At 37.3% G+C, this 26,300-nt stretch overlaps 1 protein-coding gene across 3 annotated transcripts in view; it reads left to right on the top strand.

The window, feature by feature from the left end:
- Positions 1-26,300, top strand: part of PIBF1 (progesterone immunomodulatory binding factor 1) — a 240,944-nt gene that overhangs the window by 185,260 nt on the left and 29,384 nt on the right. For 2 of the 3 annotated variants that reach the window (XM_033177571.1, XM_033177572.1), the window contains exons 15-16: positions 3,890-4,020; positions 12,143-12,227. In XM_033177571.1, the coding sequence (XP_033033462.1) occupies positions 3,890-4,020; positions 12,143-12,227 (216 nt within the window). The remainder of the gene's footprint in view (positions 1-3,889; positions 4,021-12,142; positions 12,228-26,300) is intronic. The other variant, XR_004429040.1, reaches the window with a different exon arrangement.

The following is a 26,300-nucleotide window of genomic DNA, read 5'->3' as shown; positions in this document are numbered from 1 at the left end:
GAACTTTTTAGCAATTATGACAAAAAGAATGGAAAAATGTTTAAACATATATAAAAGGCTAGAGGTTTATCGCCAAAGAGTATCTAAAGATCATAGAATAGTTAGGAATTCTGTCATTTTGCTTTGTGTAATAAATACCCCCTTCCTTACTCCTTCATCCTAATAATAGATATCCACCATTTGGTTGTGATTATCCAACTATAGAATACCTTTTTCAAGAACTCATTATATACCAAAGTAGAAGCTTGCTGACACTGATAATGCTTTATTTAGTTTTGTTGTGACATACAAGTACCATTTGCTTAGGGGAAAAAAAAAAAGAAGAAGAAAAACAAGTAAATTTTTTAAAACTATGGTTGAGTATATATACATTGATAAAAATCCTTTGGGAGAAAACTTTTGTCTTGTGTGTTAAGAGCATTAAATAGTCATACCCCTTAGCTTAGTGTGTCTTCTATCCTGAAAAAAAAATTAACAAAGCAAATACTAACTTAAGAAAAAAAACTACAGTACTGAAAATGTTTGTTGTAATATTGTTTATAGTGACATAAATTATGTAATTTTTTAGTATATTGTTTATATTGACATCATTGATAACATTCTAAATGTCTGTTACTATACATAGTGTAAATTATGATATATTGGCTTTGGTAGGCAGTTTTGTAACCACTAATAATATAAATACCATACTCTTAACAATCTGGAAAAACGATTCTGGTATAGGTTATGTGAAAAGGCACAACATAAAATTGTATATAGTACACTAGCAATGAACAGTCTGACAAAGGAAGTTAAGAAAACAATTCCATGTACAATAGCATCAAAAAGAAAAAAGTACAACCAGGCACGATGGCTCTGGACTTTGAAAGGCCAATGCCAGGAGAATTGCTTTAGCTCAGGAGTTTGAGCCCATCCTGGGCAACATAGGGAGACTTCGTCTCAATAAAAAATAAAGTTAGCCGGGTTAGCTAGGCGTGGTGGCTCATGCTTGTAGTCCCAGCTACTCGGGAGGCTGAGGTGGGAGGATTACTTGCGCCCAGGAGGTAGGCTGCAGTGAGTCATGATTTGCCACTACACTCCAGACTAGGTGACAGAGTGAGTCGCTATCTCAAAAAAAAAAAAAAAAAGGAAGAAGAAAATGTTTCGGAGTAAATTAACCAAATGGACACAAGACATCCCATATTCATGGATTGGAAGATTTAATGTTGTTAGGATGATAATACTACCCAAAACATTCTACAAATTAGATGCAGTCCCTATCAAAATCCCAATGGCATTTTTTACAGAAACAGAAAAACTCATCCTAAAATTTATGTGGAATTTCAAGGAACCCCCAAATGGCCAAAACAGTCTTTAAAAGGAAAAACAAAGTTGTAGCACTCATATTTCCAGATTTCTGAACTTACTGTAAAGCTACAGTCAGCAAAACAGTGTGCAGTTAGAATAAGGATGGACATAAAGACCCATGGAATATTAATAGAATAGAGCCCAAGAGTGTCAGGACTATTTAGTGGAGAAAGGCCGGTCTTTTCAACAAATGGGACTGGTAAAACTGAGTATCTACATGCAAAAGAATGAAGTTGGACCCTTACCTTACACCATATTCAAAAACTAACTCAAACTGGATCAGAGACCTAAATTTAAGCATTAAAGATATAAAATTCATAGAAGAAAACATAGGAGAAAATCATGACCTTGGATTTGGCAATTTCTCCAAAAGGACAGGCACAAAAACATAAAGTAGATAAATTGAACTTCATAATTATAAAAACTTGTTTATTAAAGGAGATTATCAGCCAGGCCCAATGGCTTATGCCTGTAATCCCAGCTACTCAGGACGCTGAGGCAAGGGGATTTCTTGAATCCAGGAGGCAGAGGTAGCAGTGAGCCAAGATCGCACCACTGCACTCCAGCCTGAGCAAGACTCCGTCTCAAAACAAGTAAGTAAAGAAGTAAATAAGATTATCAAGAAAGTGAAAAGACAACCCACAAAATGGAAGAAAATATTTGCAAATTATATATCTAATAAGACTGTATTATTAAGAGTAAATAACTCCTCCAGCTCAGCAACAACAAGAAAAATCACAATTAAAATACAAGCAAAAGATTTGGGAAGACTTCTCTCCAAAGAAGATATACAAATGTACAAATGCCCAGTATGCACATGAAATAACGTGCATTGGCCAGGATGTGGAGAAATTGAAATCAAATTTCTTGCTGGTAGGAATGTAAAATCGTATCACCACTGTGGAGCTGTTGCAGTTCCTCAGAAAGTTAAATATAGAATTACCACATGACCTAACAGTTCTACTCCACTTCTAGGTAGCTACCCAACAGAATTGAAACAAGAACTCAACATATACAGTATTTGTGCACCAATGTCATAGCAGCATTACTCACAATAGCCAAAAAGTGGAAACAACCCAAGTGTTCATCAAGAGATCAATGAATAAATAAAATGTACTATAAACATACAGTGGACTATCATTTCCCATTAAGAGAAGTGAAGTTCTAATACATGATACAACATAGATGAACTTTGAAAATGTCACACTAAGTGAAATAAGCAGACAGCAAAGGACAAATATTGTATTATTTCACTTATGTGAGGTATCTGGAATAGGCAGATTCACAGAAGCAGAAAGTAAGATACAGGTTTCTAGGGCCAAGAGGGAGGAGAAAATGGGGAGTTTTTGTTTAATGGGTACAGAGTTTCCATATGGGCTGATGAAAGTGTTCTGGAAATAGAAGTGGTAGCTATTCAATATTATGAATGTGCTTAATACCACTGAATTGTACAGTTTTCACAGGATTAAAATGGTAAAATTATATTTTAAACCACATTTGTCAAAAATTTGTACCTAATGATTTGGATATCTATTTATTTGTAAAATAAAGAAGGGAATATGAAGAAATGAAAAAATTACTGAATTATGATGTGAATATTTTTAGTAGAAATAAAGCTCAAATATTTATTAAGATATATTTTGTCATATAGCTTTTCAGACAAAGACAAATACTAAGAAAATTTAAGTTTATGCATTCTCAAAATTGCTATTAATGTTTTATTTAAAATTTTTTCAGCCAGGCGAGGTGACTCACACCCGTAATCCCAGCACTTTGGGAGGCTGAGGCGTGTGGATCACCTGAGGCCAGGAGTTCAAGACCAACCTGGCCAACATGGTGAAACCCCATCTCTACTAAAATTACAAAAATTAGTGGGGCATGGTGGCAGGTGCTTGTAATCCCAGCTACCCAGAAAGCTGAGGTAGGAGAATCACTTGAACCTGGAAGGCGGAGGTTGCAGTGAGCCGAGATCGCACCACTGCACTTTAGCCTGAGTGACAGAGCGAGACTCTGTCTTAAAAAAAAAACAAAAAGAGGCCGGGCGCGGTGGCTCAAGCCTGTAATCCCAGCACTTTGGGAGGCCGAGATGGGCGGATCACGAGGTCAGGAGGTCGAGACAATCCTGGCTAACATGGTGAAACCCCGTCTCTACTAAAAAATACAAAAAAAAACTAGCCGGGCGAGGTGGCGGGCGCCTGTAGTCCCAGCTACTTGGGAAGCTGAGCCAGGAGAATGGCGTAAACCCGGGAGGCGGAGCTTGCAGTGAGCTGAGATCCTGCCACTGCACTCCAGCCCGGGCGACAGAGGGAGACTCCGTCTCAAAAAAAAAAAAGAAAAGAAACAAAAAAAATTCTCGTTTGTAGTCACTATTAAGAATAGCTATATTGATCCACTCTTAAAACCTTCAAATTTACACAGGAAAAACTTTTCAGAATAATTCATGTCAAAGGAATTTCTGTACTATATTTGTGCTAGAGCATTTTGAATGATTTTATTTTGTTGTCACATTTTCTAGATTTTAATAAAACCTGTGTTTCTTTAGCTTGACAGAGCCAATTCGCTATTAAACCAGACTCAACAGCCTTACAGGTATCTCATTGAATCAGTGCGTCAGAGAGATTCTAAGATTGATTCACTGACGGAATCTATTGCACAACTTGAGAAAGATGTCAGGTAAACCATCTACAAATCTTTCATTTGAATAATAAAGACATTGTTACCATATTGCTGCTGTAGATGAATTTGGGTTGTAAATCATGAACAGAAAATTTGAATAATGAAGGCGATCTTAAACGTAATGAATATTAAACTTTTCTTAGAAAAACTAAGGTCACATCACATCAGGTGTTCACATTCCACCTGTGATCAGATGTCGTAGCAAGGAAATAACAATGTTACACTTAGGAGCATTACATTCCATCTGTCCTAGAGGACACAACCGCTATTGGTCCTTGTTTCCCTGGAACTCTTTAGTGTGATATAGATTGACCAAAGGGAGAGGAGGAATAAAACCAGATGCATTTGTGTCATTAAAATGGCTTTTTAAACAGAAATAAAATTTACATTTACTTAAATTTATATTGTTTTTTCCAAGAAATTTTTAGGCTTTTCTTCTGACCTTTTACATGAAAGTAACTTTTAAGTGTAAATAAATAAATTTCTTTCACTTCCTTAATTTGTAATTGTTTTTGTATGAGATCTTATCCAAAGAAAATTTGCTATGACCGTTTTGGTTTTTTAAACTGAAATAAAAGAATGAAGATATGTGTAAATTAAACAGTTTTACTTGTGGATAGATGGTTAGTTTGCTTAGTTCTTAGATTTCTAAGATTATAAGAATAATTTAGATTTTTATGGGTAAATTATTAACTGATTATAAATGTAAAAGAGAATTAGGTGGGAATAGAAATGGTTAAATCAAGGAATTGGAAAACAATAAGGAGAACATGGTTGTTAAATCCAGGTTTCCTAAAGTATGCAAACAAAAATATAAAACTAATGGTAACTGACTGCAAAGTATGAATGTTATTTTTAATGAATCATAATAATTACCTTCTTTCATTTCTACCTCACCAAAATAATTGGTCTAGAACTTTATTCCTGTTCTTAATTTTTTTATGATTTGTTTAAATAATTTAGGAGCACATTTATACCTTACATGTCAAAATAAATAAGTTTGTTTCTAGATTAATTTTAAAATTAAAAATTCTGTATACAACCTACAATAATAAATTAATTGTTCTATAAATACTTCTTGGGGACAACAGAAATTATGTCTTTCACAATTCACTGGGCACGTGGTTATCTTAGGGAAATTGAAGAAAGAACCCCAAATAGAATTTTTTCTTCCTATGTTACATATTTCTGTTAAATTTGAATCTTTTATGGCCAGGAGCAGTGACTCACACCTGTAATCCCAGCACTTTGGGAGGCCGAGGCAGGCGGATCACCTGAGGTCAGGAGTTCTAAACCATCCTGGCCAACATAGTGAAACCCTGTCTCAACTACAAATACAAAAGTTCGCTGAGCATGGTGGTGCATGCCTGTAGTCCGAGCCACTCTGGAGGCTGAGACAGGAGAATCGCTTGAACTGGGGAGACAGAGGTTACAGTGAGCTGAGATCATTTCACTGCACTTCAGCTTGGGCAACAGAGTGAGACTCTGTCTCAAAAAAATTAAAATTAAAATGAAATTTTGAATTTTTTTTTTTTTTTTTTTGAAACGGAGTCTCACTCCATCACCTAGGCTGGAGTGCAATGACACGATCTCTGCTCACTATAACCTCCGCCTTCTGGGTTCAACTGATTCTCCTGCCTCAGCCTCCTGAGTAGCTGGAATTACAGGCACACGCCACAACACCTAGCTAATTTTTGTATTTTTAGTAGAGACGGGGTTTCACTATGTTGGTCAGGCTGGTCTCTAACTCCTGAACTCGTGATCCGCCCGCCTCAACCTCCCAAAGTGCTAGCATTAGGCGTGAGATGTTATGCCCGGCCTTGAAATTTGAATCTTTTATATGTCAGATTTTACCGTTATATTCTTGTGATAGGGAGGTATATAAAACTCCTGAGGAAAAAAATTACTTCTTTCACAGTTATCTCCAAATAAATTTGATGATTAATTTTACTAAGAGTTAAGGTAGTTTAAAATACTTAATATAGAGAAAATAATAGCTAGCTGTAGGAGAAAATTATAAAGATGAACAAATTCAGCCATAGATAAATTAAGCAACTTGTCCTCTCAGAACATACAGCATTGTGATAGAGTCAGAATTCAAATTTATATCTGTCTGCTTGCTAATTCTATTCTCCTAACCATTAGGTTATACTGCCCCTCTATGTTCTATTCTGAATAAGGGATATTATTTCTGTAACTACAATAATTGAGGAAGAGAACAAAAAATAGTGTATCATAGTGATTAAAGTGATTAAAAGTAGCACTTTAATGAGGATCGTTGTTGAAGCAGGGTGATAGATGTATCAGGGTTTGCTATTACATATTTTCTCTTCTGAAATATTCTATTATAAAGTTTTTTAAAAAACAAATTTTAAAAGGAAGTTTTCAAATTCAACTCAGCACTTAGTTTTGAGTTAGGGCAAGTACATTTAAACTCTCTATACCTCTGTTGTCCAATAGAACTTTCTATAATGATAAAAATATTCCATATCTGTGCTGTCCAGTATGGTAGCCACTAGCTAGCCACATGTAGATGTTGAGCATTTGTTTTGGGGTTTTGTTGTTGTTGTTGTTGTTGTTGTTTCTTTTTTTGAGACGGAGTCTTGCTCTGTCACCCGGCTGGAGTGCAGTGGCGCGATCTGGGCTCACTGCAAGCTCCACCTCCCAGGTTCAAGCGATTCTCCTGTCTCAGCCTCCCATGTACCTAGGATTACAAGCACCCACCACCACACCCGGCTAATTTTTGTATTTTTAGTAAAGATGGGGTTTTACCATGTTGGCCAGGGTGTTCTTGAACTCCTGACCTCAAATGATCTGCAGGCCTTGGCCTCCCAAAGTGCTAGGATTACAGGCGTGAGCCACTGCACCCAACCTGAGCATTTGAAATGTGGCTACTGTTACTGAGAAACTAAATTTTTAATTCCATGAAAATTGAATTGTTAAAATTATATTATCTTTAATTTTATTAAGATTAAATTTAGGCCGGGCGCGGTGGCTCAAGCCTGTAATCCCAGCACTTTGGGAGGCCGAGACGGGCGGATCACAAGGTCGGGAGATCGAGACCATCCTGGCTAATACGGTGAAACCCCGTCTCTACTAAAAATACAAAAACTAGCCGGGCGAGGTGGCGGGCGCCTGTAGTCCCAGCTACTCGGGAGGCTGAGGCAGGAGAATGGCGGAAACCCGGGAGGCGGAGCTTGCAGTGAGCTGAGATCTGGCCACTGCACTCCAGTCCGGGCGACAGAGCGAGACTCCGTCTCAAAAAAAAAAAAAAAAAAAGATTAAATTTAAATTAATGTTAATTTAATTTTATTAAAATTGAAGATAATTTTAATTGCTGTAGTGGCTAATGGCTGTAGTATTCCACAGCACATCCAGTTCCCTCATATGTGAAATGAGGGTGGTGCCGAGGCAGGCAGATTACGTGAGCCCAAGAGTTCGAGACCAGCCTGGACAACATGGCAAAACCATGTTTGGTTTTGTCTCTACAAAAAATACAGAAAAATTAGCTGGTGTGATGGCATACTCCTGTAGTCCTGGCTACTTGGGAGGCTGAGGTGGGAGGATGACTTGAGCCTGGGAGGTGGAGGTTGCAATGAGCAACTGCACTCTAGCCTGGGTGACAAAGCAGAACTCTGTCTCAAAAAAAAAAAAAAAATGAGAGTGGTGCTAACAGCAACTGATTGATAGGGTTGTTCTGAGGAATAAATGATATAATCTTCATAATATATATATAGATAAAATAGTGCCTAAACATTATATTCAACAGTGTTCAATAAATGTTTGCCATGCTTAGTACTTACCATATGTGTAACAAATTTTTGGTTGAAAATTACATTAAAAATGAGAAATAACATTTCTCAAAATATGTTGAATTTGAACAAAAATTAAGACTCCCCTAATAACAGCAACAGTTTTCATAAAGGCCGTGTCATTTATGGAATTAATTACCAAGAAAAATTTTGTACTAAACATGAGTCCTTCATTGTGTGATATTTTAGTACATTCTGAACTGATAATTCACAGGATATGAAATCTTATTCTTAACTGAAGCAACTACCTTCTAAAGTGAAAGGTTATTAATACTTTCAGTAGTTTAGTTATGACATTTGAGATGCTGCTATAAGGGTACCCTGGTTGCATGAATGAAATGCTGTGATGTAACAATGCCATTAAAAAGCTCGGCCAGTCATTCAGATATGGTAGGATAGATCACAGTTCTGTATACCCACATCCCTACTCTAAGCAGATGGCATTTCAAATCCTGGAGTGGAATTATCCTGGGCTTTAAATACACATCAGGCTGGTTTCTGTCCTTATGGTAAGTGTGTCTGTAAAATTAGATATTAATATGAACCTGAAGGGGTAGTTGTGAAAATTAAATTTGGGAACATATATAAAGCTTTGGCACATAGGAGAGTCTCAGTAAATGTTACTTCCGTCCCCTTGTCTTTTATTTGAAATTTAAACATTAATGATGGCCCATCCAAAAGCGTTATCAAGTTATTATGTTCCTTAGAAAACATAAACAGGAAAATTCCTATTCCTCTTTGCTCAGTGTTGATGTTAGTTGTAAAAAATAATTGCATCAATTTATGACTTTTAAATGTTTTTCTAATTCAATAAAAACTCTTTGAATAGCTGAATAATTGTATGCTTTTCTTAGAAAAGTAAACAATGCCAGTATACCATACTTATCCCTTGAAAATGAACTATGTATACAATATATTCAATTTCTAGAAAGGCTAGAGTAAATATGCACTAAAATGAAATCATTATAAACACATTAAAAGCTAACATTTGAGATGTCACCATTAACTGCTTTAAATTCCCCTATTATTAAAGTAATACTTTATTCTAAAAGTAGTACTGATAACTTTCTTCCACCAAGCCACAAGAGACAGTCTGCGTAATACAGTTTGATCTCTACTTCAGAAAGGAAGGAAGCTTGGAAAGAGAATAATTCGCATAATTTTCTTTGCCTGTTGTCAGTTCTTAGTTTATTCTTAACTGGTAAAGAAAAGACTACATTGTCAACTTCTCTTACAAAGCTACCTGAGAGTATATTGATCCAGGAAGTTAAGAAACAGTATATCAGGAATGTTTTCATATTGCAGGTGAAACAGAGCCATAAACATGAATTTCTAAGTAATAATTAACAGTGAATTGAACAATTATGGGTGTAATATACCATTCAAGATAGATGTACTTATAAGGAGATTTGTTTTGTAGTTGTTTTATGAGTCACTTGTAGAAGCTTTGTACTTTCAAAGGTAACTTTCCACTGTTATGAAATATGCCTTATGAAGACTAAAATTCTATTGAGTAAATACATACTAGAAGAAGAGTGAATATGATAATCATACTCAGTTTTAGAGACCCACATGTTGAAGGTTGTCTCCCTGTGGTCGAGTATATTATAAAGAAGACAAAATATATACCCAGATATTGTAATCACAGCAATATAGTCTGGGAAGTCCATATTGTTTGTAATAAACTCATGTCTTACAGGTACAACATAATTGTTCTGTAAGCCAACTTATCCCCCCACCATTTATTCCGTGTATATACGGTTGTTTTGATATTTAATTATAGAATACTTTATTTTTGAAAAGTTAAACATGACAATATAAAAGCATTTGTAAAGAATTATCCAGTCAGAATCCTTTAATTACCTCGACATTCCATTCCGATTACACTACATTGTTCTTGAGAAGAGCCTGTTGGTATTTGAGACAGAGAGTGAGACTGTGTGTGTGTGTGCGTGTGTGTGCATTGAATGTGAGTATATGCTTAAATACCGTGGTTGTTAGTGTATAAGTATACATGTATATGAACATAGACACGTATGTGTTCCTTAAAAATTCCTAGTCCTGTTTACTGGATATTTAAATTTGAAAAAATATTTTACCTTCAAAGTGATTCCAGCTAAAGATAGGTTAGAATTCTAGAGTTAGAGAAACATGTGATCCTTACCATGCTTTGGAGATTCTAGCAGAACGTGGCACTCAGTTTCCTTTATACTGTTTTGTTCTTTTTCAACTCCTCAGCTCTTGTAGGATCTCTGGCGCCTAACTCTAAAAGTCAGTTTGTTTTTCAGCTGAGCTGCTTACCTTTATTGACATTTAATTACTATTTTACTCTGATGCCTATTTTTTTATCTAAATTAGTAATGCTGTATAACATTTATATAGAGTTTTATGAGTTCAACACTTTATATAATCATTCACATAGCCCTTTGACATACATGAGTATTATATTCCACTTTACAGATATAAAAACTGAGGTTCAGTGGGGTGGTATGTGTTATGCTTTACACCATACATTTGAGTCTGAGTCAGTGGCACAGTTGGAAACAGAAGTCAGAATTGCATCTAGTCTGCCTCCTCAGAGGACAAACTATGATGCTTCCTTCTCGATTACTTGGAAGGAGAAGAATATGGGCTTTCCCTCTTAAATCCTTCAAATAACAGTTGCTCCAGAATGCCTACTACTGTTTCTTGAATTTTAAAAAAAAAGTCTGCCCAATATTATTCTAAAAATTAGTCACTTTCCTTTATTTATTTATTTATTTTTAGAGAGAGCCTCACTCTGTCTCCCAGGCTGGAATACAGTGGAGCATCATAGCTCGCTGCAGCCTCGAACTCCTGGGCTCAATCGATCCTCCTACCTCATCCTTTGATGTAGCTGGACTAAAGGTGCATGTCTCCACACCTGGCTAACATTTTTTTTTTTAAGAGATGGAATCTCTCTGTGCTGCCCAGACTAGTCTCGAACTCCTGGACTCATGCAGTTTTCCAACCTCAGCCTCCCAAAGTGCTAGGATTACAGGCATGAGCCAGTGTTCCCTGCCTCCATTTTCTTAAAGTAGAACTTAAGTAGAACTTTAAAAATGTTTTTACCTGCCAGGTGCAGTGGCTCACGCCTATAATCCCAGCACTTTGGGAGGCCGAGGTGGATGGATCACGTGAGGTCAGGAATTTGAGATCAGCCTGGCCAGCATGGTGAAACCCCATCTCTACTAAAAATACAAAAATTAGCTGGGCATGATGGCACACACCTGTAGTCCCAGCCACTTAGGAGGCTGAGGCAGGAAAATCAGTTGAACCCAGGAGGCAGAGGTTGCAGTGAGCCGAGATCACGCCAGTGCACTCCAGCCTGGGCGACAGAGCGAGACTTTGTCTCAAAAAAAAAAAAAATGTTTTTACCTATTTAAAACAATTCTTGTTTGTTTTACCCTCATAAATTTTTTCTTTTTTTTTATTGTAATCATTCATTAGATAATTGCCACCGTGCCCAGCCAGAAATTGAAAATTGAACTAATAATTTGGAAACAAACGTTCTTTTTTCAAGTTTATCACAGACTAAATACCTGATTCACTTACTTAACTCAATTATATACCTGATAATTTAGTTTGTGGTAAATTATAAAATATTACTTTCAGTTTTAAGGATAAATGTTTTAATTTGACTTCTAGTATCTTGTGTTGCAATAGTTTGCTGACATATACTATTTCCTACCTTTTATGTGAGTTTCACTTTATCTTTGTACATTTTAGTAGTAAATAGTCATCTTTACAACATTAATTTTATGCCTATTCTAGGCAGGAAAGTATTCTCAGACAGCATGTCAGTTACATTGTCAAATGGATTCTTAAGAGAAGAAAAGCTGGGCGCAGTGATGTATGCCTGTAGTCCTGGATACTAGGAGGCTGAAGCAGGAAGATTGCTTGAGCCCAGGAGTTTGAGGCTGTAGTTCATTGTTACCATGTCTGTGAATAGCCACTGCACTCCAGCCTGGGCAACATAGCAAGAGTCCATCTGTTAAAAAAAAAAAAAAAAAAAGAGAGAGAGAGAGAAAGAAAGAGAAAGAAAAGAGGAGAGGGAAGGAAAAAAAGAGAAAAGAAAGGAAAAGAAAAGAAAAAGGATCTTGTTACAAAATAGGCCATTCATTAGGCCAAACGTTTTAGTGGCTAGTCTGGAATGTTTATGGACTATAAATTTATCTTTAATTCAAACCATCAGATTCGTGTTTATTCTTTTAATATTTATCATTTATTAACTATATTTACACTAACATAATGACTTTTTAAAACTTGGGTTTTGTTTTTTTTTTCAGCAACTTAAATAAAGAAAAGTCAGCTTTACTACAGACGAAGAATCAAATGGCATTAGACTTAGAGCAACTTCTAAATCATCGTGAGGTATTTTTCCTATTTTGTCATAATTTTAATCGTTTTAGGATTAAAACTGCTATCAGATTAAAATTATTGCCGGGCGCGGTGGCTCAAGCCTGTAATCCCAGCACTTTGGGAGGCCGAGACGGGCGGATCACGAGGTCAGGAGATCGAGACCATCCTGGCTAATACGGTGAAACCCCGTCTCTACTAAAAAATACAAAAAACTAGCCGGGCGACGAGGCGGGCGCCTGTAGTCCCAGCTACTCGGGAGGCTGAGACAGGAGAATGGCGTGAACCCGGGAGGCGGAGCTCGCAGTGAGCTGAGAGCCGGCCACTGCACTCCAGCCTGGGTGGCAGAGCAAGACTCCGTCTCAAAAAAAAAAAAAAAAAAAAAAAATTATTGGATCCCAGTTGTGCATGTTCATTAATGACTTATTCATGTCTCACTGTAATTTTGTCCTTTTTTATTCAACTTTTGATATACTTCTTAGAGTTAATTCTTATTCCTAGAATGCCCCTTCTTGTTTTGTTGATATCTGTCACTGAATTTCCCCATATTATTTAATAATACTCTGTTTTATCTTATTCTGCAACTAGACAGTAAATTTCCTTAGTGTGCCTCTTGTCTTCTTTATCAATGTTGCCCAGTGCCTATAGTGTAGATAGAGTATTTGTGTGGAGCTTTAAAGTTCATAAAATTATTTTCTTTTCTTCATTTGTTCCCCACCAAAATTCTTTTAGAGTAAATATAATTCCTATTTTATAGATGGAGAAATAAGTTTTAAGTGGCTTACCCATGGCAGTTAGTAACCAAGAGATAAGTCCTGTTTTATTTTATTTTTTTCCTTTAAGTAAGATTTATTGAGGTATAATCTACAAAGAATAAAATTCACCTTTTTTAGCAGACATGTCTGTGATTTTTGACAAATGCACACAGTTGCATCAGCACCACCAGTCAATATATAGAATAGTTCCATTACTCCAAAAAATTCCCTCATTACCCCTTTTTAGCTGACCCTTTTCCTCAACCCCCACCCCTATAAACCACTGGTCTATTTTCCGTACCTATTGTTTACCTTTTACAAAATGCTATAAAAGTGAAATTATCAGTATATAGCCTTTTGAGTCTGGCTTTTCTCAGTTATAATAGTACATTTGCAATTCATCTATATTGTTGCAATATAGGTGTATAATATATTGACCTCAAGTGATCCGCCTGCCTCAGCCTCCCAAAGTGCTGGGATTACAGGTGTGAGCCTGTATATACATCTATATTGGTCATATGTTTCCTTTTTATTGCTGAGTAATAAGCATTTATATGGATGTAACCCAGTTTGTTAATTCATTCACAGTTGATGGACATTTGAGTTGTTTCCATTTGAGGACATCTCCAAATAAAATAGCTGTAAACAATTATGTACACATGTTTATATAAACGTAAGTTTCCATTTCTCTTGGGTAAACACCTAGGAACATGATTACTGGGTTGTGTGGCAGGTGTATGTTTATAAGAAACTGTCAAAATTTTCCAAAGTTACTATATTTTTGCATTCCCCCTCTACGATGAATAAGAGTTCAATATTCTCTGCGTCCTCACAAACCATTGGTATTTTTAATACAAATCCTACTTTCTACTGAACTATGACTACCTCATCTTAGCCATCTTTTTACCACTTTGTTATTCTAATAGAAAAAGAAACTTTTTTTTTTTTTTTTTTTTTTTTTTTTTGAGGCAGTGTCTCGCTCTGTCACCCAGGCTGGAGTACAGTGGTGTGATCTCGGCTCACGGGAACCTCTGCCTTCCGGAGTTCAAGCGAATCTCTTGGCTTAGCCTCCTGAGTACCCGGGATTACAGGTGCATTCCACCATGCCGTCTAATTTTTGTGTTTTTAATAGAGACTAGGTTTCGACATGGTTGGCCTTGGCCAGGCTGATCTTAAACTCCTGACCTCAAGTGATCCACCCGCCTCAGCCTCCCGAAGTGCTGAGATTACAGGTGTGAGCCACCGCGCCTGACCAGAAAACGAAACAATTAAAACATATCATTGGTTTACGAGTATCCTTATACTAGTCTGGGAGAGGTATACCACATGTTGGGAAGAAATTATTGGAAGAATACTGTTAAGAGAGGGGAACTGGAAACTATTACTGGAAGCAGTTCCAAGGTACGTATCCTAGAGATGGGTCAGAACAATTGGAGGATTGTCTGTATCTGAGAAATGGCATTGGAGTGAGTTTTCTTAAAGGTGTCTTCCATGTGATGGGTGAAAAGGATAAGTGTCCCTGGACTAGAGTGTAATTATAACATTTAGGTAGATAAGTCAATCTAACAACAGGTTACAGAGCTAGGAAAAGCTTCTCTGAAGATACTTATTCTTTCTTCTGAGTTCTGACATTCTAGACCTTATCCATCACTGCTCCTATCACTTATGTCCTAGGATTCTGCTTTCAAGTAATTGTCTCTTCACTGTGGAAACCTGATTCATTCACTATGTGGAATTTTCACAAGTGTTTTTGAAATTAAATACTTAAGCGTAGTAACTACAGATGACCAGCCATATCAACTACATTTTTTTAAAGCTAGATACTAATTTTTTTTTCAGAATGGCAGTTCTCATTTGATTTTAAGGGGATGTGCTACACTGAAAAATATATGAGCAGTTCCAACACTTGGAATCACATTACTCATGAGTCCAAATAAGGACCAAAAAGTTTGCTTGGTGGATTGAGAAGAAAATACGTGTAAGCATGCAAATTAAATTCTAGCAGAGCTGGGCACAGTATCACACACCTGTTGTCCCAGGTACTCTGGAGGCTAAGGCAGGAGGATCACTTGAGCACAGGAGTTTGAGACTGTAGTGCACTCTTATCTCACCTGTGAATAATCACTGCATTCCAGCCTGAGCAACGTAGTGCAACCCTATCTTTTAAAAAACAAAGAAAGAGAAACATGGAGGGAGGGTGAGACAGAAGGAGAGGAAGAAGAAGGAGGAAGAAAGGAAGCGAGAGAAGGAGGGAGAAATTTAAACACTAGCAAGATGGAACTACTCATTAATTGCCTACTACTACATGTCATTACTGATATTTATATGGATGCATATTTAGATAATTGTCAGTTTTTATGTATTTGACAGTATATCTTTATTTTGGCAATGATATTTTAATAATTTAATATTGTATAGCTTTTGATGATACCAAACATCTAAAAGCAACTTTTTTTGTTTTAAAGCAAAGTAAAAATTAAAGTTTAGTAAAAACAAATCTGATGTTATTAATCATTTTCTAAGAAACCATTTACTACCAGCTTACATCATATATGCAAATGCAAAGGCCTCTGCAAATTGCTTATATGGAAATAAAACAGCTGGTGTGACCCCCTAGAGATGCTTAGCCATTCCCTTGAACATTAACCTGATGAAACAAAGGGTCCATAGGATTGATTTGTTCACTTGATTGTTCGGAGGATCATGTCTTCGTAATAGGCAATAGATAACAGTTGGATAAGAATAATTCTAATTTTTTTTGAAAATGAAAATCAGGGCTGGGACTAGGGTGAGGCAAACAAGGCATCTAGGACATATGATGTAAGGAGGTGCCTACTCTCAGAGTGGGCAAAGAGCATGGATGGCCCCTGGGAGCCACTGCCTCTACCTAAGGCCACTAGCTTGCCTCACCCTGGTCAAGACCCTGGGAAAATTATCTGATACCAGTCATGGTTTTAATCAGTTAAATTTGGGCAGTGTAAATGAGTGATTCGAAAAGAGACCAAATGAACCTTTTCAAGTTTCTTATTTTCTTTTGTGCATGGGACAGCTCTTGCTCTAACATTGTTTCATTTTGGTTTTGTTTTGTTTTGAGATGGAGTTTTGCTCTGTCACCCAGGCTGGAGTGCAGTGGCACTATCTCAGCTCACTGCAACCTCCACATCCCTGATTCAAGCAGTTCCCCTGCCTCAGCCCCTCAAGTAGCTGGGGTTAACAGGCACACGCCACCACGCCTGGCTAATTTTTTTGTATTTTTAGTAGAGATGGGTTTTCGCCATGTTGGCTAGACTGGTCTCGAACTCCTGACCTCAGGCAATCCGCCTGCCTCAGCCTCCCAAAGTGCTGAGATTACAGGCATGTGCCACTGCACCCAGCCTAGCTCTAACTTTTTTTAGCAGTGTCACTGAGTTCTGAGTAGTCTGTATGTGTTCATGTAATGTGAAGTAAGATCACCAGTTCATTTACATAATTCCAAAATATGTATTAAACAGAAAAAACAAGTAGGACAATTCTAGGTTGACAATTCAAAAACATTTGGGGCATGAGCACAGAGAGTTTTTATTTTCTATGTTAGTGTTAGCTCAAATATATTAGCTTAAAAGTATCTTCTCTCATGTTAAGAGTTAGGATGTGGTGTGACAATTTCCAGGAATGTGTATTGATATCTTACAGTTGTGTATTTCTTGAACTATGAGTGGTATATTTGGTGGTTTTTAGTCTTAACTTTTTTTGAGAGAAAATAGACTACTAATTTCAGAATGATATAATGGGAAGAGCAGGTAGGTATAGAGAGAAATAGGATATTTTAGGTTGACTTTTCATACTACAAAGCTCAACTGGATTGGGTAAATGGTTAAAGGATTTACACAACAAATACTAACTTTAAAATGTGCATAAATTGAATTGAGAGCTTATACCTGCCCACACTTCTCCATTCTAAATTCTCCAGGTTTTGTCCCTATATTCAGTAAAATGTACATAAAGCAGAGGGGAAAAGGGCAAAATATCTCTCCTCACAGAATTTCTTTTATTAAAGAACAATTTAATGTCATGTCTTCTGCTTTTGTAGAAGATCAAAACAAAGTGTGATCTCTTGGTTTTGTAAAACTATTTAATGCAGTCTACTAAGTACATCCATATAAATGACATAATCTAATCTTTACTACAATCCACTGATAAATATCATTGTCCTCATTGTTAGAGATGAAACTGATGCTGATAAGAGTTAAATAACTCAACTGTGATTACATAGTCAAAACTAAAAGTAATTCATTTTTTTCCCCGAAACAAAACTAATATCCTTTTTCCTTAGTCTCATTTAGACAGAAAAAAAAACTCATAATAAATTATTGCTTATATTCCAGGAAAATTTTTTCCTCTGGGCGTGAAGTTATATTCCTCTTTCTTGTTTTCATAAAATGAAAACTTTGTAATTTAATGTGTTTCCTTTTTGTCTTCATTGCCAGAAAACTAAGAGCTGAATATCTTGTACCAGGTATTATAATCGTTTTTTTCCTCTTTCGCTTTTGATACCTCAGAATAACTTTATCTGTTTCCTTCAGGTGGGCTGTAATCTATCTTACTCTAAAATGTCTTCACTTGTACTCAGATTAAGACCTCTTAGGTGTAAATAAAATATAAACCTTAAATAATTAGATATTAAAAAGAGGTAAATGGAAAAGATAAACTGATAGGATCTCACTTTTAGATAACAGTAGCAGGACTTCAAATAAAACATTCATTCTGAAAAGATTTCGAGTATAAGAAATGTGATTTCAGGCCCGATGCAGTGGTTCATACTTGCAATCCCAGCACTCAAAAAGGCCAAGGTGGGAGGAACGCTTGAGACTAGGTGTTCAAGACCAGCCTGGACAACCTAGAAAGACCCCATCTTCACAAAAAATTCAGAATTTAGCTGGGCATGGTGGTGCACGTCTGTATTCCCAACTACTAGAGAAGTTGAAGCAGAGAGATAGCTTGAGCCTAGGAGGTTAAGGCTGCAGTGAATCATAATCACATCACGGCCCTCCAGCTTGAGTGACAGCAAGACTGTCTTAAAAAAAAAAAAAGAAAAAGAAATCTGACTCCTTAAAATGGCTTCTAGCTTGAGCTTATCACTCAGTAGTCTTCATTAATTGCATTTAGTTTTCATCTGTTTTTATCCATTCATCTTTGCCTTAAAGAAACAAGATTTACTGATTACCTTTGGAAATTCTAATTCTGCTTTTCTTTGTATATATTTTATCCACATGTCCTTAGAATATAAGTTTTTGAGAGTAAGAAAAGTATCCTCCATCAGCCAAATGCCTAATAGAATACTGAGTTCAGTTGTAAGAAGCTGATATAGAAGCCCTTTTCTCATGGCTCTTAGAGCTGTATAAGGGCAGTGGGAAGAACACCATTAAGGAAGCTATTCCAGTATTTCAGTGAGCGATGGTGGTGTCTTGAACTAGATTGGTGATGACGAGATAAAACAAAAATGGACCGATTTGAAAGCTATTTAAGAAGCATAATCACAGGGCTTGGTGATTGAGTACATTAGGGACTGATTAAGAGAGGACGAATGAGAATTGATGCCTAGGTTTTTGGCTTGTGTCTTTAGTGGTGCTACAAAGAACCTAGAAGAAAGAGTTTGGGGAAGAAAAGTTCAAGAAAATATCTAAGTGGATATATACACTGGAGAGTTGGAAATGTAGGTTCTTGTGCCCAAGAAAGAGAATTCATCTGGTAATAGAAATTTGAAAGTCACAACATAAAGATGTTACTTTACATGGAAATAGAGAAAATGAACCAGTGAGACTATATAGAGTGAGAACAGAAGAAGGCTTGTGACAGAATCGTGATGACTACCAGCATTTAAGGGAAGGGCATGGGAAAAAGTGCTTACACAAAGAAGAGTGAAGAGTGACCAGCATCAGTGAGGAGCATCGGGAAGAGAGTAGAGTCCCTAAAGCCCAGGGAGAAGCATTCATAACAGAGCCATTGTCCACAGTGACATGTGCTCTCAAGAGGTCAGGCCAAAGAAAGATTTTTTAAAAAGAGTGATTTGGATTTAATAGGATGCTAAAGGGCCGGGCATGGTGGCTCATGCCTGTAATCCCAGCACTTGGGGAGGCTGAGGCAGGCAGATCACTTGAGCTCAGGAGTTTAAGACCAGCCTGGCCAACATGACAATACCCCATCTCTACAAAAGATACATAAATTAGCCAGGCTTGAGGGCAGGCACCTGTAGTCCCGGCTACTTGGGAGGCTGAGGTGGGAAGATCTGGGAGAACTGCTTGAGCCCAGGAGGTGGAGGTTGCAGTGAGCCAAGATTGTACCACTGCACTCCAGCCTGCGTGGCAGAGTCAGAGCCCTGTCAAAAAAAAAAAAGATGCTAAAGCAGTTTCAATGGAGCTGGAGCTAAAAAGCAGATTGCCATGAAAAATAGGCAATCCTTAGAATATTTGAAGAAGAAAAGATAGGACAATTGAGGAAAGGGCATGAGATCAAGAGCTTTTACTAGGCCAGGCACGGTGGCTCACGCCTGTAATCCCAACACTTTTGGGAGACAGAGGTGGGTGGATCCCTTGAGGCCAGGAGTTCGAGACCAACCTGGCCAACATGGTAAAACCCCGTCTCTACTAAAAACAAAAAATTTCACCGGGCATGGTGGCAGATGCCTGTAGTCTCCGCTACTCGGGAGCCTGTGGCAGGAGAAACACTTGAACACAGGAGGTGGAGGTTGCAGTGAACTGTGATCATACCACTATACTCCATCCTGAGTGACAGAGCAAGACTCTGTCTCAAAAAAAAAAAAAAAAAAAGAGCTTTTGCCTCTCAAAGCTAGAGATTACCCAATTAAATAGTGACAGGAAGAAGCAAAATAGAGACATTAAAAGTACAAAAAAGAAAGGGATAATCAGTTTTAGACCACCAGTGTTACCTTTTCCATTTTGAAGAGTAGAAAAAATAATTATGTGAAAACAGAAGTAAGTTTATAGATTTAGTGGTATTTATTTATCTATCATTTGAGACTGGACACGGTGGCTCCTACCTGTACCCAGCACTTAGGAAGGCCAAGGCAGGCAGATCGCTTGAGCTCAAGAGTTCAAGACCAGCCTGGGCAACATGGTGAAACTGTCTCTACAAAAAATGTGAAAATTAGCCAGGCATAGTGGTACACAACCCAGCTGCTTAGGAAGGTGAGGTGAGAGGATTGGTTGGGCCTGAGAGGTTGAGGCTTCACTGAGTGGTGATCGCACCACTACAGTCCAGGCTAGGTAACAGAGCTAGACCCTATCTAAAAAAACACTAAAAATAAGAAAAATTATCTGTCCTTTGAAGCCCTCCCTAACTCAGGAGAGAAAAATATACCCTTTTCTACTTCATTCCTATAACTTTTTAAGTATTTCTGTTAATGTTCATATTACTGTGTGATTATGCATCTGTCTTACCCATTAGATTGATAAATTCCTTTTTGTGTCTTAGCCTTTAGCGTAATATTTAGCTGATAATAAGTACTCATTCAAATGTTTGTTAAACTAATGGTTCTTCTCAATCTTCAATAATATAAAGCTGTCAAATAGAAAGCTTTAGAAACTGTCATCAAAAAATAAGTGTCACTCTGATACTGATACTATTTTAGCTGAAGAAAGCACAGAAGTTCTCCTGTATCCAAGAACAGTTTTAGAGATCTATCTGAAAGTAGGCCGTAGGAAGTCATATCCAAAAGGTTTGTCTACAGTAGAGCTACTTCCTAAAACCTTGGAGATGGTAGTTATAGGCACAGCAACCTCTATGGTTATCCCACTTATATAGAATAATATATATTTGTAGAATATAAAACATCTGTTTTGGCTGGGCAGGGTAGCTCAGGCCTCTGATCCCATCACTTTGGGAGGCCAAGGTAGGAGGATTACTTGAGTCTAGGAATTTGAGACCAGCCTGGGCAACATAGCAAGACCCCTAGCATGGTGGCACAAACCTGTAGACCTGGCTACTTGGTTGGCTGTTGTGGGAGGATCCTTTAAGCCCAGAAGTCAAGGCTGCAGTGAGTCATTATTGCACCACTGCACTCCAGCCTGGGCAACAGAGTGAGACTGTATCAAAGAAAAAAAGGAAAATTTGTTTCTGAGACCTGGGAGGTCTTCTACCCTCTCTGCATTGCAGTGGTTTTGCCAATAACATCTCTCAGGGCCCACAGTCATTTCAGTTAGTATTTAACCAGAATTAATCAACCACTCCTTACTTAAGTACTTAGAATGTGCAAGGCCCCATACTTACCTGAATGTTATAGACTAATTTTTATTATCCTGGATAACTTTCTTCTTACAGCAGTATATGTCACATAATGAAAAGAAAACAAACCCTGCAGTTAGCCAGGTTTCTTGAAAGTGAAATCACAGTATAATTATCATTCTCTTATGGTATGTTTATGTTCCCGGATTCTAACTCATATGTTCTTTGCGATTTCTCGGAAGATTTCAGGGACATTTCAGCATCCCAAGTGCCCCTTAGGCAATCCACTTCATAAGAAGTTCCAACAAATTGCATTTTTCTTTATGTGTGTCACTCTTTTGGTTCATACTTAACTACTTTGAAATTTTCTTTTTTTTTTTTTTTTTTTTTTTCTTTTTTTTGAGACGGAGTCTTGCTCTGCCACCCAGGCTGGAGTGCAGTGGCCGGATCTCAGCTCACTGCAAGCTCCGCCTCCCGGGTTTATGCCATTCTCCTGCCTCAGCCTCCCGAGTAGCTGGGACTACAGGCGCTCACCTCATCGCCTGGCTAGTTTTTTTGTATTTTTAAGTAGAGACAGGGTTTCACCGTATTAGCCAGGATGGTCTCGATCTCCTGACCTCGTGATCTGCCCGTCTCGGCCTCCCAAAGTGCTGGGATTACAGGCTTGAGCCACCGCGCCCGGCCTGAAATTTTCTTAAGAGTATCTTTTTACATGTTTTTCTTACGCACCTATGTAGTTAAATTTTACAGTCAGCATGCTAAAAAAAGAAAAAAAAACTGTGTGGGTAAATTAATTTTTCTTTAATTGAAAATATACTTGTTTCTCAGATTCATACATACATTTCTTATCATAGTGGTGCTCTTCAAGTTAAATTGTTTTTAATTTGTTGGATATAAATAAGTATTTTAAAGAAAGATTATTATAGTGAAAACCAAAAACACACATGTATGATACAAGTCATATTTTCACTATAAAGTTTTAGAAAGCTGTTTTTCCATGTGAGGATGTGTGAATTCAGGTCTGAGGAAATTTAGGGAATAAAATGTTGCAAAAAATACTGCAAATGTTGAATTTACACACATACTTCATGTATGATAAAGCTATTGTATTGACAGTAAGAATATATCTTGAATTTTTATAATCTTTTTCTATCAAACTCTAAAATGCTTTCAGATGAATTATGTTATACTGCCCTACTTAGGAACCAGTTACAAATTGCTTTCAAATAAGTGTATCTGGGATTAAGGAATCAGAGAAAGGAAAAGTTTTAAATTAGTCTTCTCTGTTGAAAATTGGCCTTTTGTTTTCTAGTATTCAAGAGGGAATTAGGCTTTTTACCCAAAATACATAATTTTCAGTAAATAATAAGTTTGTTTAATATTGATATATTACCTTGTTTTTATATTCATTTATTTTATTTAAGCCTCACAACAACTCAGTCTTACACCCATTTCACAGAGGCAGCAGCTGAATCACAGTTGTTCATTCTGTAAAATGTTAATTCTCCTCAGTTTTGAGTTGTGTAAAAGACATTTGAATTTCTTTTAGACCGTGCTCTCTGGATCACTATGTTTATATAGACTTGTATAGAACCTAATAGAACTATGTCAAAATTGGTTTGGTTTTTGTATTTTGATTTCTTCTTTAATCTTTTCATTATCTTCTTTTAAATTATAAATATCTTTGTTTTATGAGCTTATATTCCAGGAAAATTTTTTCCTCTGGGCGTGAAGTTATATTCCTCTTTCTTGTTTTCATAAAATGAAAACTTTGTAATTTAATGTGTTTCCTTTTTGTCTTCATTGCCAGAAAACTAAGAGCTGAATATCTTGTACCAGGTGTTATAATCGTTTTTTTCCTCTTTCGCTTTTGATACCTCAGAATAACTTTATCTGTTTCCTTCAGGTGGGCTGTAATCTATCTTACTCTAAAATGTCTTCACTTGTACTCAGATTAAGACCTCTTAGGTGTAAATAAAATATAAACCTTAAATAATTAGATATTAAAAAGAGGTAAATGGAAAAGATAAACTGATAGGATCTCACTTTTAGATAACAGTAGCAGGACTTCAAATAAAACATTCATTCTGAAAAGATTTCGAGTATAAGAAATGTGATTTCAGGCCCGATGCAGTGGTTCATACTTGCAATCCCAGCACTCAAAAAGGCCAAGGTGGGAGGAACGCTTGAGGCTAGGTGTTCAAGACCAGCCTGGACAACCTAGAAAGACCCCATCTTCACAAAAAATTCAGAATTTAGCTGGGCATGGTGGTGCACGTCTGTATTCCCAACTACTAGAGAAGTTGAAGCAGAGAGATAGCTTGAGCCCAGGAGGTTAAGGCTGCAGTGAATCATAATCACATCACGGCCCTCCAGCTTGAGTGACAGCAAGACTGTCTTTAAAAAAAAAAAAAGAGGCCGGGCGCGGTGGCTCAAGCCTGTAAACCCAGCACTTTGGGAGGCCGAGACGGGCGGATCACGAGGTCAGGAGATCAAGACCATCCTGGCTAACACGGTGAAACCCTGTCTCTACTAAAAATACAAAAAACTAGCCGGGTGAGGTGGCGGGCGCCTGTAGTCCCAGCTACTCGGGAGGCTGAGGCAGGAGAATCGCGTGAACCCGGGAGGTGGAGCTTGCAGTGAGCTGAGGTCCGGCCACTGCACTCCAGCCTGGGCGACAGAGCGAGACTCCGTCTCGAAAAAAAAAAAAAAAAGAAAAGAAAAAGAAATGTGACTCCTTAAAATGGAGTAAGTCCCTAAAACTTACTACAAGTAAAGTTCAGTCTTGTGTGACCCAATATATTAGTATCTCATCATAAAAATATTTTATCTGTGCATATATACCCTTTTAACATATCACATTTTCACATCTATTATGTAACATATAAACCTAGCATTTTTTAGGATTTTCTTTTAACAATGAAATGTGTATTTTCCCACTGCATTTTAGAAACTTGTGATATGTTTTCTGTTAAATTGTAAGTACATTTCTCTGACCTTTTTTTATCAGTAAGGAACAAGTAAATGACTTCTCTTGCTATCATTTCTAACCCTGTTCTTGTATGACTGTCTTAGAATAGTAGCAGCTTATAACAAACCAAACAATTCCAAGATGTAAGGAGACACACACACACACAAAAAAACTACAAAACTGTAAAATAAATCTGTGAAAATATTTCGTGGCCAGGAGACAATATTAACAATTATGTGAGATAATTATAGTCATAATTCTGTATTGGCAATATCTTGCTGTAAACTTAGTCACTGATCCCATATCAAGGAGCTGACACTAAGAGAAGGCTGGAATACAACATGGAGGCGGTACAGGCACTGGAGTGAGTCATGCTCTGAAAATGAGTGCTCTAAGTGGAAGATAGGGTTTAAAGTCTGAAGTTGATGCTGAAAATCAACAAGAATATGAATCAAAACCCATCAGATAATACTGAAATAGTAAAGGCCAGGGTGCAGCACAGTGGCTCACACCTATAATCCCAGCACTTTGGGAGGCTGAGGCAGGAGGATTGCTTGGAGCCCAGGAGTTGTATACTAGCCTGGTCAACATCATCAGACTCCGTCTCTATAAAAAAAATTTTTTTTAATAAAGAAATAGCCAAATGTGGTAGCTCATGCCTATAGTCCCAGCTTCATGGGAGGCTGAGGTGGAAGGATCGCTTGAGCCTGGGAGTTCAAGGGTGTAGTGAGCTGTGCTTGCACCACTGCACTCCAGCCTGGGCAAGAGTGAGACCCTATCTCAAAAACAAAAAAGAAAAAAAATTTTTAATAAAAAAGTTAAGGCCCGAAACTAGACAGCAACCAGATGACTACTGTTAATAGAAGGGAAAGCAATTGCACTTGGTCATAAAGCCAGGCATCAAGAGAACATGAATGTCAGAAAGCAGAGCAGGCCAAGTAGCGAGAAGTCCAGGGTAATCAGTAATGAGATGCGCAAAAGGGTCTGAGCAAACCAATCAGAACAGAATCAAGGTTCCCACACTCCTGTTTTAAGTCAACAATAGCAGTAGATTTTAATTCAGGAACCTACTTCAGTATGTTAATAATAGCTTCTCTCTGGATCACTGTTGAGAATTCCCCTAAGATCATATCCATGATTGTGAAAGAATGTTTCAGGTAGGTAGTTATGTCCCGGAGGCTGTAACAGCCCACTTGTCTCTCATTTGCTATCATTTGTGTAAAAGCATGAGTTCTCACTAAGCCTTCAGTCATAGATAGGGTATAGCTCCAAAAATGTTTCTGTCATCTTAAATATATTAGAATAAGAAGTAGATAAACCTGCTCTGCTCTAGTCAGTGCTTCTTTCTTTCTTCCGTTCTAGGCCCAAAAATTTTCAGTGTAAGGAAAACAGGATGATGAAAGAATTCTTTTCAGTCATAAGAGAGATGAATGAAACTTGGGATGTTTAGAGAAGATAAGACTTAGTGAAAGATAAGAAATTCAAAGTAGGCACGTAAAACAGGCAGTAAGAGACTTGTTATACATGTCTCCAAAGTCCAGAATTAAACCGCAGGCTAGATGCTATGAGGAGACACATCCTGTTTTGTTGTTCTACTCTTTTTTTTTTTTTTTTTTGAAATGGGAGTGTTTTGGTTTTATAGTTGAGTAAGGAAAACCTAGATTAATAACTAATTTGTCTTCATTTTTAAAGCTTGGGCTAGGTGGCCATAGAGTCAGAGGGGATTTCTTAATTTTATAGAGAGACTGGATTAAATAACTTGAAGATCTCTTACAAATCTGAAATTTTGTGTATCACAGACCTTGATAGAAGGCATCTGCATTATTGTATAATGATAGCTTTTGACCCCAGAAAGACCTTACGTAATTTGAATGCTGTTTCACTTCTTAGTAGCTAAATGACCATGGTTAATTTCTTGAGCCTTCTTTTTATTATTTATTTTTATTTAGAATTTTTTTTTCCTTTTTTTTTTTTTTTTTTGAGAAGGGGTCTTGCTGTGTTGCCCAGGCTGGTCTCAAACTCATGGACTCAAGCTATCCACCTGCCTTGGCCTCCCAAAGTGCTGGGATTATAGGCATGAGGCACCACACCTGGCCTTCTTGAGTTTGTTTGTTTGTTTGTTTGTTTGTTTTTTGAGGCAGA

The sequence above is a fragment of the Trachypithecus francoisi genome, unplaced genomic scaffold (assembly GCF_009764315.1).
Source record: "Trachypithecus francoisi isolate TF-2019V2 unplaced genomic scaffold, Tfra_2.0 Lachesis_group18, whole genome shotgun sequence".
Taxonomy (NCBI): Eukaryota; Metazoa; Chordata; class Mammalia; order Primates; family Cercopithecidae; genus Trachypithecus; species Trachypithecus francoisi.
The sequence above is the reverse complement of the archived record's forward strand: the minus strand, read 5'-3'. Positions and strand labels throughout refer to the sequence as shown.